The following is a 14,884-nucleotide window of genomic DNA, read 5'->3' as shown; positions in this document are numbered from 1 at the left end:
ATTGTGAGAGAAAATATCAAATTTGACTAGAAGGTTGACACTGAGACTATAGCAAAAAAGCGGATTTTTCGTTGACATGCAAACAATTTTATGTACGGTATGTTTTTATTTATTTATTTATTATTTTTATTTTTTTTAGGTATAATAAATAGTCTGACTTGTGTCTAATCAAAAACAAATTTCTCCAAATAAATAAACGAAGTTGAAATTGCATCATGAATTTTAATCTTTTTTGGCATCTTTGTCGCACAGTATAGTACAAAGTAGTCATGTGCCAGTACGATATTCTGACGGTATGGATCACCTTAAGCCAAAATTTCACAGTATCACTGTATTGCAATTACAGCTCTAAAATGTGTTACTTTGAGCTATTTGGGTTTTTTAAAAAATCCATTGAACAAGATTTTTATTTTTCAAAACATATTAGCAAATTGGAACGTATGTATAATCATGGTTGTTCCAATGTTTTTTTGCTCCCGATCCGATCGTTTTAGTTTGAGTATCTGCCGATCCCGATATTTCCCGATCCGATTGCTTTTTTTTGCTCCCGATTCAATTCCAATCATTCCCGATAATTTTTCCCGATCATATACATTTTGGCAATGCATTAAGAAAAAAATGAATAAAACTCGGATGAATATATACATTCAACATACAGTACATAAGTACTGTATTTGTTTATTATGACAATAAATCCTCAAGATGGCATTTACATGATTAACATTCTTTCTGTGAGAGGGATCCACGAATAAAAAGACTTGTGACTTTGCATATTGTGACTAAATATTGCCATCTAGTGTATTTGTTGAGCTTTCAGTAAATGATACTGTAGCCATGCCCAAATGCATGATGGGAAGTGGAACCATGACTGTGCGTAGTGCTACCAATTGATATATCTTCTCTGCTTTGGGAAATAAGATAAGGTGTTAAGAAAAAGATCAATTGCTACTTTGCTTCCACACATTGCTTCCCATGATATTTCTAATCGTGGGAAGAGGGATGGTAAGGCTTTAGCCAATTAAAAAGAGGCTCAAAGGCTGCCATAATTCACTCTACTCATTTTACGCTGCCTTTTATCTCTCTGTATAGGTAAAACGGCGTCATTACTAGTGATGGCCAAATGAAGCCTCATGAAGCAATGAAGCTTTGCAGCCAATTGGTTTGCACATGTAGCAAAGCTTCATGGTGCTTCATTTACCCTATGGCGCCATCAAGTGCTCTAGAAGCCCAAGAGGTCAACATTGTTAAGAATTCAATGGCTATTTGCTTAAGACAAAGATATGAATGTGCTTGTGTTAGTAATTTAGTATGTGAACAAAATACAACAAGCGCTAAGGGTAATTTGTTATTCATTTTTATTTAGAAATAATAGCTTTCCCACAGTGGCTGGCTTTAAACAGTTTCTTTTTTTTTGGAAAATATTTCACCAGCTTTAGAAAATATTCTTTCACAAGGCACAGATGAAGCTGGGGTGCAGAGAAATGTGATTGCCAGTTTATATAAATTTGGGTAGGTATTCTTTTGTGCCTCCCAGTACACTAATGGATTGTTCATTCTGTTGATGTTTGGTTCAGATAGGTACACACACACACTCACATTTATATTAAAGTAGTTTTTCTCCCTTACCTTATTGAAAGCAATCAAATCAAAATGTTCCCATACAGGGGAGGATCGCTCTTTTCGCGCAGGTTCCATCGCAAGCAAAGGACAAGGCTCGAAAAAAGATTGCACTGGTTGCACTGTTGCGCACAGATGTAACAAGTACAGGAGCCCGAAATCCACAAAATGTGAGATAACAGGCGATCGCCATTGCGTTTTGCAACCAATTTATACCGTAGTCTGTCCTGTTTTTGCAATGTGCGCCAAACGTTGGATCACTTCCGAAGCACTCATGAGATTCAGCCTGCCGCCGGCCGCCGGCGAGGCTTCCCACGTCATCATTTCCGGGTTTTGCCGAAATGAAGCGCGCCTCGCTACAAGCTTCGTGGAAATCCCCCTCCCATTACTCGACACAAGCTTCGGAACCTCGGCTCATTTCGTCCCATCACTAGTCATTACAGATTGAGCGCGACAATGCGTGAGTGGATCGTGCAGCGCATGCATTAATTGTGTTAAATATTTTAACGTGATACATTTTTTAAAAATTAAATTACCGCCGTTATCGGGATAAATTTGATAACCCTACCTTAAGCCTAAACTAAAGACTCTGGATGAGTGTAACATATTATGTCTGTAACGTTAAATACAATTAGAAAACAATTTAGTTAAAAAATAGATATATATTGAGAAACGCATGGCCAATATTTTTTTGCCGATTCCGATACTTTGAAAATGACGTGATCGGACCCGATCGATCGGGATGCCGATCGATCAGGACATCTGTATGTATAATGTTAAGTTAAAATAAATTATAAAATAATAATAATAACTGAAATATTCTAAATACAATTATAATAAATGCAGTCCTTTAGGTGATCCTAAAGCCACAGCTCAACATTATTACCATCAGAACAAAAATAATTGAATTATTTTCCATAAAAAGCACGTGTGTATGACTTACACACACTCTTTCTCAGCATCGACAGTTGCCAGAGAGAGAGAGAGAAAAAAAAAAAACACGTTTTACAACCGCTAGACACGCTAAACACGCTGGAGTTAACTCTCGTAGCTGGTGGGAAACATTCATGACAGTGTTTACTAACCCTTAATTTTGTATAAATGCAAAATCAAATTGGAGGTATTACCTCCTCGCCAGCCAACCTCCGCAAATATGTTTTACATGTCGGTTGGCCCTCCTGCTCAAAGCCGCGTCCATCTGTGACTTTTCTGTAGCCGAAGTATTCCCATACCAGCGATTTCGTTTTCTTCGGTGGGGGGTAAAAAGTTAAGGAGTTTCACCGCCTCCAGCCATCGTGTTACACAGCTGACTCTCTGACACTGAGCAACAACCAGTGGGAGAGGGTTGAGCGTTGCAGATGCAAGCAAGGGATTTCTCCATGCATTTTTGGGACATAAAAAATAGCTAACACCTTGGGGACGGTATGTCGGAAAATTTGGGCGGTTTTGACACCGTGACGTTTTCATACCAGGGTATACCTTGAAACGTGTGATCGGCAGATGTCTAGTATAAAGTATGCCTTCTATTGCCAGAACTATTTTGTCAGACAACAATGAAATTTATTTATTGGACATATTGATGGAAAGTACAAGGTTTTAAAGATTTTACCTACAGAGAAAACAGCTAAACATACAGTAACTACTGTGATCAGAATGTTGAGAGATTGGCTGTGTAAGGCATTACCCATAGGGTTGACAAAGTTACGAATAATACTGTATGCCGTTTCAGCGATTGCTTTGGTGTTTTGGACTGTGAGTGGTGCATGGTGGACAGCGATGGAAAAACCCATCTGGACAAGCCTTATTGTGCTCTGCAGAAGGAGTGCTTCGGCGGGATTGTTGGTGCAAAGAGTCCTTATGTTGACACCATGGGGCTCCTTGGTGAGTCACACAAAGCCTACAAAGTTTTGATTTCTAAAACTCTCTAGACACATGCATTAACAATAAACAACAACATCACATTTTATTTTGCTGCTGAAATGTGCTTTTAGACCACAAAAATGCAATAAATGACTCTTACTTCCCTTCAGAGATGTTTTCCCTGCAAGCTAATTGGCAATCTAACTGTTAGATGTTTTTTAGTGAGTAAAAAGAAATGGAAGTACAAAGTGTACCTGCAGGACAGCAGGCATTGTTTTGTATGCTTCTGGCTTAGTGTCACATTAAGTGTCATTAAAATGCTTTCATATTACCTTATCACCACCTCTTTTGTCTATTTGTTCTTCAGATGAGGAGGTGGCATCTCTGAATATGATCAAAAGTGCTCCTGTGGGTCCGGTTGCCGGGGGTATTATGGGATGCATCATGGTGCTGGTCTTGGCTGTGTACGCATATAGACATCAGATTCACAGACGCTCACACCAGCACATGTCACCACTGGCAGCACAAGGTATTGTTGTGGGACTGGTGGACTCAAAAGCATCACATGAGTCTGGAAAAAATATATGAACGATTAAACAGTAATGTTTTAGGTGACAAGGGCAAAGCAGAATAGCGAAAATTCTTAGTTCAGACCCCCTGCTTAAAACAATAAAACATACTTGAATTGCTTAAATTGAATAATGTTTAGCGAATGATGGAGGCTAGGCCATCTACAACCCCCCACCCCACCCCAAAAAAAATCAACAAACAAGTGTTTTAGTAGCTATTATAAAAGGATTGACTGTTTTGAACTATCACAACTTTCAAATATTACGCACTCAACCAAAATTTCTAGCATCTTAGTTTCCTGGTTTTTATGCAGTGTCATGCTTCACATACTTTGATTTGGACATTAAATCTTACATTCTGACTCAACTTTATCTTCCCCTTGCATCAGAAATGTCAGTGAGAATGTCCAACCTGGATAATGATCGAGATGATAGGGATGATGACAGCCACGAGGACCGAGGAATAAGTAAGTAATGTTTAATTGACTTTGATAGTTTGGTTATTAAAATGAGAGTGAGTCAAGCATCACACTGTTTAAGAAAGGAGACACATTCTGCATTTTTTTCCACAAGAATTTCTGGGTTCTTTAAAGAAATGGTTCTCGCCATTCTTTTGTCAAATCACACATCGGATAAAGAATGGCAGCACACTTAATATCCACTTGTCACTTTCTGGTTGAAATCTTTGTAAAATCCAAATGCCAAGTATGGCTTCTGTTACCATGACGACAGCAGGCGGAGTTCGAGCATTGTAATGAAGCGAAGGCTAAATAATGTTGCCATAAAAGTGACTCATCTGGTCCCTCTAGCGACAGTTTTTCAGAATACTGAAAAAAAGTCAATCTTAGATACGTTTTTGGCATTACTGGAAAAACTTGGGACTCCAAACTTCAAATGAAACATTTTTGCAACTCAAAAATTGGCGAACATACACTGCTGGCCAAAAGTATTGGCACCCCTGTAATTCTGTCAAATAATGCTCAATTTCTCCCAGAAAATGATTACAATTACAAATGCTTTGGTAATAATATCTTCATTTATTTTGCTTGCAATGGAAAAAACAAAAGAGAGGATGAAAAATAATTAAATCGTTATCATTTTACACAGAACTTGGCACCCTCAGCCCTATACTTGGTAGCACAACCTTTAGACAAAATAACTGCGAACAACCACTTCCGGTATTCCTTCAATGAGTTTCTTACAATATTCTGCTGGATTTTTAGACCATTGTTCTTTGGCCAACTGCTCCAGGTCTCTGAGATTTGAAGGGTGCCTTCTCCAAACTGCCATTTTCAGATCTCTCCACGGGCGTTCTATGGGATTCAGGTCTGGACTCATTGCTGGCCACTTTAGAAGTCTCCATTGCTTTCTCTCAAACCATTTTTCTAGTGCTTTTTTGAAGTGCGTTGGGTCATTGTCCGGCTGGAAGACCCATGACGTCTGAGGGAGATCCAGCTTTCTCACACCGGGCCCTACATTATGCTGCAAAATTTCTTGGTAGTCTTCAGACTTCATAATGCCATGCACACGGTCAAGCCGTCCAGTGCCAGAGGTAGCAAAGCAACCCAAGAACATCAGGGAACCTCTGCCATGTTTGACTGTGGGGACCGTGTGCTTTTCTTTGAAGGCCTCGTTTTTTTCCTGTAAACTCTATGTTGATGCTTTTTCCCAAAAAGCTCTACTTTTGTCTCATCTGACCAGAGAACATTCCTCCAAAACGTTTTTGGCTTTCTCGGGTAAGTTTTGGCAAACTCCAGCCTGGCTTTTTTTTATGTCTCTGGGTCAGAAGTGGGGTCTTCCTGGGTATCCTACCATATAGTGCCTTTTCATTCAGACACCGATGGATAGTACGGGTTGGAACTGTTGTAGCCCCGGACTGCAGGACAGCTTGAACTTGTTTGGACGTTAGTCGAGGTTCTTTAGCCACCATCCGCACAATCTTTCGTTGAAATCTCTCGTCAATTTTTCTTTTCCGTCCACATCTAGGGAGGTTAGCCACATTGCCATGAGCTTTACACTTATTGATGACACTGCGCACAGTATACACAGAAACATTCAGGTCTTTGGAGATGGATTTGTAGCCTTGAGATCCTCACAATTTTGCTTCTCAAGTCCTCAGACAGTTCTTTGGTCTTCTTTCTTTTCTCCATGCTAAATGTGGTACACACAAGGACACAGGACAGAGGTTGTCAACTTTAATCCATTTTAACTTGCTGCAAGTGTGATTTAGGCTACGTTCATACTACAGGTCTTAATGCACGAATCTGATTTTTTCGCGTTTTTCCGACTCGAATGAGGCATTAACTTGACGGTCTGAACATGACAAGTCACACAGAACTGGACCATTTCAAATCCGATCTGGATCACTTTTGTATGTGGTTCAAATCTGATCTGGGCCACATTTTTCCAGACTGTCGCTGCGGTCTGTACTGTCCAGTCTCTCAAATCGGAATTCATGCAGCAATTACGTCATCAAAAAGCGAGAGAGACGCTACGGTAGCGGTGCAGCTGTGCGTCATTAGCGCCTAGCTTGCCTTGAACACGGCTTTTTAGGAAGGGTTGGACTTGGCAACAGTCATAAAAAAAATTAAAATGGGTTGAGGATAAGCCTGAGAATGATCGGTTTTCTGTCTGCTCCACATAAGCAATATTTCAACATTGCTTACACGCACAGCTGAGAGTCCGGGCAAGCTGCCCGTATGGGCGTGTGACATGCACGGACAGTGTGTGCATGCTATCGATCCATATACTTTGAATATAAGCCTAAACTGGGATTATTTATGTCTGTTATTTGTGTCCTCTTTTTAAAAAGCAAAATATGATATCCCTGGAATGACGGATGACAGCCAGCATGTGTGGTCATTTGTTTTGATGCTTCTGCGCATGCGGGTCGTCTTGCTCAGCGCGTGTCGGACTGCAAATTAGTGCGCTTGCGTAATACTTGAATGGTCTCAATGGGCAAAGGCAGTCTGAACGGGCACGCCAAAAAAACAGATATGACAAAAAAATCGGATTTGTGCATTAAGACCTGTAGTATGAACCTAGCCTTAGTTATTGCCACCCCGTTATGTGGCACAGGTAGGTAACAGGTGCTGTTAATTACACAAATTAGAGAAGCATCACATGATTTTTCAAAGGGTGCCAATACTTTTGTACTTTTTCCATTCTCTTTTGTGCGTTTTCATTGCAAGCAAAATAAATGAAGATATTACTAGCAAAGTATTTGTATTTGCAATCATTTTCTGGGAAATTGAGAATTGCAGGAGTAGCAATACTTTTGGCCAGCAGTGTATGTCCCCGTGAAATGAGGTCTCAAGATCAGCCAGTGATCATCTGTTTTGCTTACCTTTGCTTATTTGCACTTTCAAAATTCCCAATTATTTTATACAAGCAATTAAAAAATCAAATTTCCACAATGTATCCCCTCTAAATCATGTGTCTGTTTTTCTTACTTTCAGTAAGTAATACACGATTTATTGCTGCGGTGATCGAGAGGCACACCCACACTCCAGAACGACGACGGAGGTACTGGGGAAGATCAGGCACAGAGAGTGACCACGGTAAGACACTTCATTTAATTTCTCATCCGAACAAAAGTATAGGAAAATATGTCTAAATTACTAAATTCATTGTTCAGGTTGGACAAGACAAATTAGTTCCACCTAAATCTTCAATCATTTCGCATAATGATTTGTGTCTTTACTATGTGGAAACACTTTGGAAATGACACCTTTACCATGAACTGCAATTGCGATTGTTAGTCATGTCCTCTGTCTGGGCCAAAATGAGTGACCTTCCAAATGTTCTTGCAAAGCAGTTTTTCAGGAAGAGCTTCTGAAGCAGAATAAAAGAGAAGAATTCTATTTTTTGATTTGTTGTTGTTTTTTTCCCTTTGTTTTTCACTTCCCGTGGGCATAATGATGGGTTTGCAATTCATGCTGAGTCGCTGAATGATTAGCACAGCTGTCTCACAGAAAAAGTCTTCCCACCGTCCTCTGTTAGCTTTAACTGTAGATTGCCGGATCAGCGGGGATAAAATCTTTCTCCCCTATCACGCTGAACCAGATATAGAAATTGATAGATCACCAATATGTGTACAACTCTGTGAACCAAAGCAATCCCTTGGCGACAAAAAAATGTATTTAATTTAAAAACCAACGGAATCTGCTAAAGTTTTAAATAATCTTGCAAGTGTAAGATATAAATCCAACATATTTAACTTGAGAAGCACTCTGAGGGAGCAGACCTCCATCTAAGCAGCCAAATTCAAATTATTACCATATTTCTTATCTCTGTGAACTTTGACCCTTTCTCTTCTCATCATATCATCTACCCCACAAATCTGAATTCACTTGGCTAATCAGTTATAAGTTATCGCAAAATTCCTTTTTTTGACTCCGGTGATCCTTTACCTCATTATCTGGACATTTAGTCACCTTTGCCGTTTCATATTATAAATATGTCCTGCAAGTTTGATATAATCCCTTGTCTTTTTTAGTTATGTTGAGTACAAACAAACCGACAAACAGACGTATGGAACCAAATACATAACCTCTGTAGGTTTCACCAACTGGCACATGTATTAAGAGATTGAAAAGATGTGTACTCACCAGTTTCTTTGATTTGTGCATCTAACACAAAGGAGTGACCAAAGTTGACAGAGCATTGCTGATACCATCAAGCTTTGGAACATGCGCCAGTGGGCAGATGGTGAGAGTACGGTTTTGCCAAAGAAAGTCGGTAGCCTTCAAGACTTATTATAATTGCATTTATAATTGCAAACCCCCAAAAAATCTCAAGGATAAAGCCTCAAGAATCCTACTCTACAGGTTGGTTCACAAAAAGTAAAACAAAGAAATGACTAGCACTGAAAAAAATAGTAACACTTTGAGATTGACTGGTGTGAACATTCGCTGAAGATCCGGAGGTTGTGAGTTCAAAGTCAGGCTCTGATATTCCTGTGTGCAAGTTTGCATGTTCTCCTTGTGCATGTGTGAGTTATCTCAAGGTATGGTTTCCTCCCACATTCCACAACCATGCCCTTTAAATTCATTGAGGACATTAAAGCGGAAGTTCATTTTGACATTAGGCTTAATCTTCAAATTAGCGGGGGTTTAATTAGTTGGTGGATTTCGACAAATTCCATACAGTTTGTTAGTTATTTAGTCATTTCAGGGCTCCGGAGTGGCTAAACTAGCGCGAGTCAATGGTGCCATCCTCGCATTGCAATAAAAATATATATATATATATTGACTAGGGCTATCAAACGATTAAAATTTTTAATCGAGTTAATCGCAGCTTGAAAATAATTAATCGTAATTAATTGCAATTCAAACCATCTCTAATATATGCCATATTTTTCTGTAAATTATTGTTGGAATGGAAAGATAAGACACAAGACGGGCATAAACATTCAACATACTGTACATACAGGGTGACCCAAAAAAAAGTTTACACTGCCATAATACAACTTAAATGCCATGTTTATTCATCTTAGAATTAGAATTTAATCACAAATTATACATTATTGTAAAGAACATGTACAGTACACTCTATTTTTCAATGTGTCCTCCCTTAAGTGTCACAACAGCCTCCAGGCGCCTGCGGAACGCTTGACAGGTCTTCTTTATGTAGGATGCTGTCATCTTTTCCCAAAATCTAACAATGGGCCTCTCCAAGGCTGCCACAGAGGTTTGTGGCTTCTTACAGGCACTGTCCTCCACAGTTGCCCATATGCTATAATCCAGGGGATTGAGATCTGGACTCTGGGGTGGCCACATATCACCTTGTCAATCAACTTTTTGGTCCGCACAGATCGGGTTTTCCAGACCCAGGTTTTCGTGAGGCTGTTCCAGTATCTTTCAGCTTCTTTTTAACTTTGTAGACTGCACATCTGGATATTCTCCTATTTGCTGCAATCTCAGTAGGTGTCAGACCGGCACGCAGCAATTCAGGTACAGCTAAAGTTTTCTTAATTTTCAGCAGAAGCACAGGAATTGTAGAGACGAGAGATTACCAGCTGCATTGAGTGACCTTAATGAATCACTTAAGCATGACAACCTATTTAGATATGTTTCAGTGGCTTTTAAACAAGCAGTCAACTGAGTGTAAACTTTTTTTTGGGTCACCCTGTAAGTACTGTATTTGTTTATTATAACAATAAAGCCACAAGATGGCATTAACATTATTAACTTTCTGTTAAAGGGATCCATGGATAGAACGACTTGTAGTTCTTAAAAGATAAATTTGAGTACAATTTATAGTAATTTTATATCAAAATCCCTCTTAATGTTTTCATTTTAATAAAATTTGTATAATTTTCAATCAAAAAATAAACTAATAACTCGCCATTGTTGACGTCGCTGAGCGGCACGTCACCTGCCGTTCTTCCACAGTGTCTTTGACTGCGTAAGGTAGTAATTGAAATACACCAAAAGGTGTCAATGGCAAGTTTTAAGTTAATTTGACCTTTAACCAAGGCAAAGTCTGAATAAGTTTTATGTGTATTTTGCTTAGCTATTTTGATTGGGAATGCCAGCTCTCTTTGCATTGAGTGCTTTTCTTTTTGAGAATTTTTTTTTTTTCGACAGATAGGAATATTATTTTTGTTGTGCTTTCACTAAATGATATTGTAGGGACTTAACTGTTCCGCCCAAATGCATGATGGGAAGATGGGCAACCATGACTGTCAGTGGTGGCTGCAAATGGTTTACACTATGTTCTGTGTTGTATTCAATTAAGCGAGTTAAGAAAAAGATCGTCTCCCTCATTTTTCCCCACGTCGTTCGCCACAATACTTATATTTGTTATGAAAGAGTTGCCAAAGCTTAAGCCAATAAAAGGCACGGTCCAATGAACGCCTATGTCCACTCGCGTTTCTCTGCCTTTTCGCTCTCTGTGTGATAAAACGGTGATTGTAAACTGTTTGAGGCAACGCATGAACGGGTCATTCCGTGCATTCGTTAATTGCGTCAAATATTTTAACGTGATTAATTAAAACAATTAATTAAAACAATTAATTACAGCCCGTTAACACAATAAATTTAACAGCCCTAATATTAACATATCTAATATAGTCAAATACATTCAAAATGCAGATCTTTGTGCTGCATTTGAGGAAGGGGGGTAGTCGGACCTATCCTACTTGGATGGTACCAGTTGAGACCTCAAACGTTCCAAGCATTTTTTATTTTGGCCATCAAAAGACATGTTGACCTCAGGCAAACCTGCCGTCTCGTAAGTGATCAAGTAGTGGAGGAAAAACTTCAGCTAAGTAAATAGACCACACTGTAAAATGCCTTCTTTAGTTTTACTATTAACGGTCTGTTTTTCGACGGGCAGCCCATTTTGCCGAGTGACGTCTGATTGAAGCAACTTGTGAAGTCAGGGTACTTTTTCTGACTTTGCGACTAGGGCCTCCCAGTTCGAGTGGCTTTCCAGTGGTATTTTTCCTGGTAGGAGGTTGGAAAACTCCGACTTCCCACCATCCTCGAATGCAGCATCAGTTTACGGAGTCTTGACTGAAGAATAGCAACATAGTGAAACGTGCATTTAGAGGCTGTGGAAACAGAACAAATTGTCAAATGAGAGTTTCCACAGTTTGAAGAACGAGGAACAATACAAACTGTGGATACTTGCTGCTGGCTACAACATAAACACACCAGTGGAATAAGTATCACTCCTCTCTGCAACCAGTTACCTACAGAGCTGCTGGATGACAAATGTTGCTGTTCATACTACAGTTAATGACATGCAACGCTACGTTTTAATAACTTCATCCTGAAAACATGGCCAACACTGTTGAGTGCATGGGTCATCGGTGATTTTCATGTGTGCATATATTGTTTTTTAATAGCATGCTAGGACGGGCCCATTGACTAGCGCTAGTTTAGCCACTCCGGAGCCTTGAAACTAATAAATAACTAACTGGACGGAATTTGTTGAAATCAACTACACCGACTAATTAAACCCCGCAAAGCCGAAGATTAAGCCTAATGTTAAGAATTCTGAACTTCCCCATTAATGGGAGACTCTAATCATGTATTTGTTTCTAAATACATAAAATATGTTTGTGGTACCGAAAAGTGCATTGACATTGCAATTTTTCTTTTTCTTTGAACCAAGCAATTACTTTATTAAAGGTGGCTTCCACTAGAGTGTTCCTTCTAATTGTCTTTAGATATACATTTGACTGTGAACAGTTGATTATACTGTATGTGCCCTGCGATTTTCTGGGGATCATTCAGCTAATTCGCAACGCTAAGGGTGAGAAAATATAGAAAATGCGTACTTGGATTTTATAGGCTCTATTTTGGGGACGATTCCACTACACAGGGAAGAGTAGTCCTTTGTGACTTATCTCTTTTTTAAACATGTCCTTTTGTGAGTGCTTTAGCTGCCAGGCCCCCCACATTCACGGATGTGGGTGGACGGACAGTTCCATTCACGTGGGCTCTTCACTCCCACGTAAGGCATCGCTCTAGAGCGTCTCTGCTAGTTGTTGCATAACCGGTGATGACAGGGAACAAATGATGAAAATGAAGAGTGGGCTAAGCAAATCTTTCGGCACAGTGTTTCAGAAAGCAAAAACGTGCGATGAAGCCATGAAGAGATAAACATGTTGTGTAACAGGAATGAGGTCATGATCTGTGGAAGCCAAACGGGTCAATGAATGCATGGCTTGCATGCATTAAGGAAGTCTCTCTTTGGTTAATAATAATAATAATAATACATTTTACTTGTAGAGCACATTTCATGATGGTCAAAGACGCACACTGCAACAAGAATAAAAACAAAACATATACAGTATATACAGTGTATCACAAAAGTGAGTACACCCCTTGCATTCCTGCAGATATTCAAGTATATTTTTTAATGGGACAACACTGACAAAATGACACTTTGACACAATGAAAAGTAGTCTGTGTGCAGCTTATAAAATAGAGTTAATTTATTTCCCCCCAAAATAACCCAAAATATAGCCATTAATATCTAAATCCCTGGCAACAAACGGGTGGAAAGCCCTCCTGTAACGAGTCACATTACATTTTGGAAGGAAAATGCCAAGCAGTACTCAATTTGGACATTTAGGGATGTACTGTACGTAGTTCCTATGGGGTGTACTCACTTTTGTTGCCAGAGGTTTAGATATTAATGGCTGTATTTTGAGTTATTTTGAGGGGAAAATAAATTAACTCTATTATATAAGCTGCACACAGGCTACTTTTCATTGTGTCAAAGTGTCATTTTGTCAGTGTTGTCCAATGAAAAGATATACTTAAATATCTGCAAAAATGCGAGGGGTGTACTCACTTTTGTCATACACTGTATATATAAACACACATATACTGTACAGTGATCTCTTGCTACTTCACACCTCAAACTTCACGCCCTCAGTCCATCGCAGATTTTTTTTCAATTAAAAAAAAAATAAAATAAAATGCAGATTAGCTGTCCCGAGCCGATAGCACTGTCTCATGCTGATCCCTTCCTCCCTCTCCCCAGTAGGGATGGGCAATACCAGTCATTTTGAATTCGATCAGATACCAAGTAATACCAAGGCCAAATATTGCGATCCCAATCCAATATCGATACCGGAAGTTCATATTATATATATTATGTATACAACCCTGCAGAGTTGTATTTGATCAAATTTTAATCTACCAAAGTAAAATATTTTTGATCCAATTAAAGAACTAATTAATAGTTGCATGTTACCGCCCTCTAATGGTAGATCATTAAAAACAAATCAATAGTCACTTGCTGTTTTTGAATTCTATTTTACGAACACAATTTTCAAACAGATTTTGAAATAATAAAAATAAAATAAAATAGCAACAAAACATAAGAAATCAAGCATTTAAGTGTTTGTAACGTGTGACTGTGTTGGTGCCTCGGGAGAGGGGCGGAGGAAAAGCATGCTGATCGACACAAGATAGGGACGTAAATGGAGGCGGGAGCAGATGCCGGTGCACTGCTTACGTGCGGTTTTTCAATTATGGCGGGTTCTGGTCCCCGTTGACCACGAAAAATGAGGGATCACTGTATACTAATACATATGCTGCCTTTTCATATTGCTCAGCATGCAGGGAATCAAGAGTAGATTATAGTAGTTCAGTGACTCACTCAAGGACACTTCCACTCGTCCTTGCCCCCCGAGGTAACGAAATGACGAAAAGATGAGACATGTATGTGCAATACAATGGCTACAAGGAAAATGAGTTGGACATAATAAGAGTGGAAGTCATACCAGCAGGGATTAAAAGCAAATGCCTAACCAAGTAGATACTTGAAAATGGCTACTTCTCTGTGCTGGGTCAAAGGTGTCCAAAGTCAAAGGTGACTTGGAGTCATACTTGGAATTCTCCTACAAGGTCTTGAAAAGGACAAATATTCGATTGAGTCCCTCTATCATTCTTGTTTATATATTTATATAGAGAGTCATTACACTCTTCTACAAGACTAATTTGTATTAATTTAATCACAGAGGAAATGTACTTTGTAATGGCTTGTACGCTACCCAAATAGTTGTGTCTCTGGTGTGCCTTCCAACTATTCAAGTGTGAAATTGAACAACTAAGTAAATCTTTATTTATATTCCTATTTCGGGAAATGTCTGAACATCAGTTATGTGACATTTTGCGTTCAAGCAAGTGTCCATCTGTACATTCGTACAGTGCAGTGTCTGAAGTGCATCCCCCACATGTACTAAGATTAGATCAGATTTAGTGTCATTACAGGTGGTGCTTTTTCACTAATACACTGAGCTCTGCTCAAGTTAAAGCTACAGTAGTCGTCAGGATGGCTTCCACGTGCCATCGCAGTAATAACAGCCAGAC

At 39.2% G+C, this 14,884-nt stretch overlaps 1 protein-coding gene across 1 annotated transcript in view; it reads left to right on the top strand.

The window, feature by feature from the left end:
* Positions 1-14,884, top strand: part of cachd1 (cache domain containing 1) — a 120,234-nt gene that overhangs the window by 95,810 nt on the left and 9,540 nt on the right. Inside the window, exons 23-26 of the mRNA XM_057840771.1 lie at positions 3,347-3,498; positions 3,845-4,006; positions 4,436-4,513; positions 7,505-7,606. Of these exons, the coding sequence (XP_057696754.1) occupies positions 3,347-3,498; positions 3,845-4,006; positions 4,436-4,513; positions 7,505-7,606 (494 nt within the window). The remainder of the gene's footprint in view (positions 1-3,346; positions 3,499-3,844; positions 4,007-4,435; positions 4,514-7,504; positions 7,607-14,884) is intronic.

This window comes from Corythoichthys intestinalis, chromosome 7 (genome assembly GCF_030265065.1).
Source record: "Corythoichthys intestinalis isolate RoL2023-P3 chromosome 7, ASM3026506v1, whole genome shotgun sequence".
In the NCBI taxonomy this organism is placed as follows: Eukaryota; Metazoa; Chordata; class Actinopteri; order Syngnathiformes; family Syngnathidae; genus Corythoichthys; species Corythoichthys intestinalis.
Note: the sequence above shows the minus strand (reverse complement) of the source record. Positions and strands in the feature narration are given on the sequence as shown.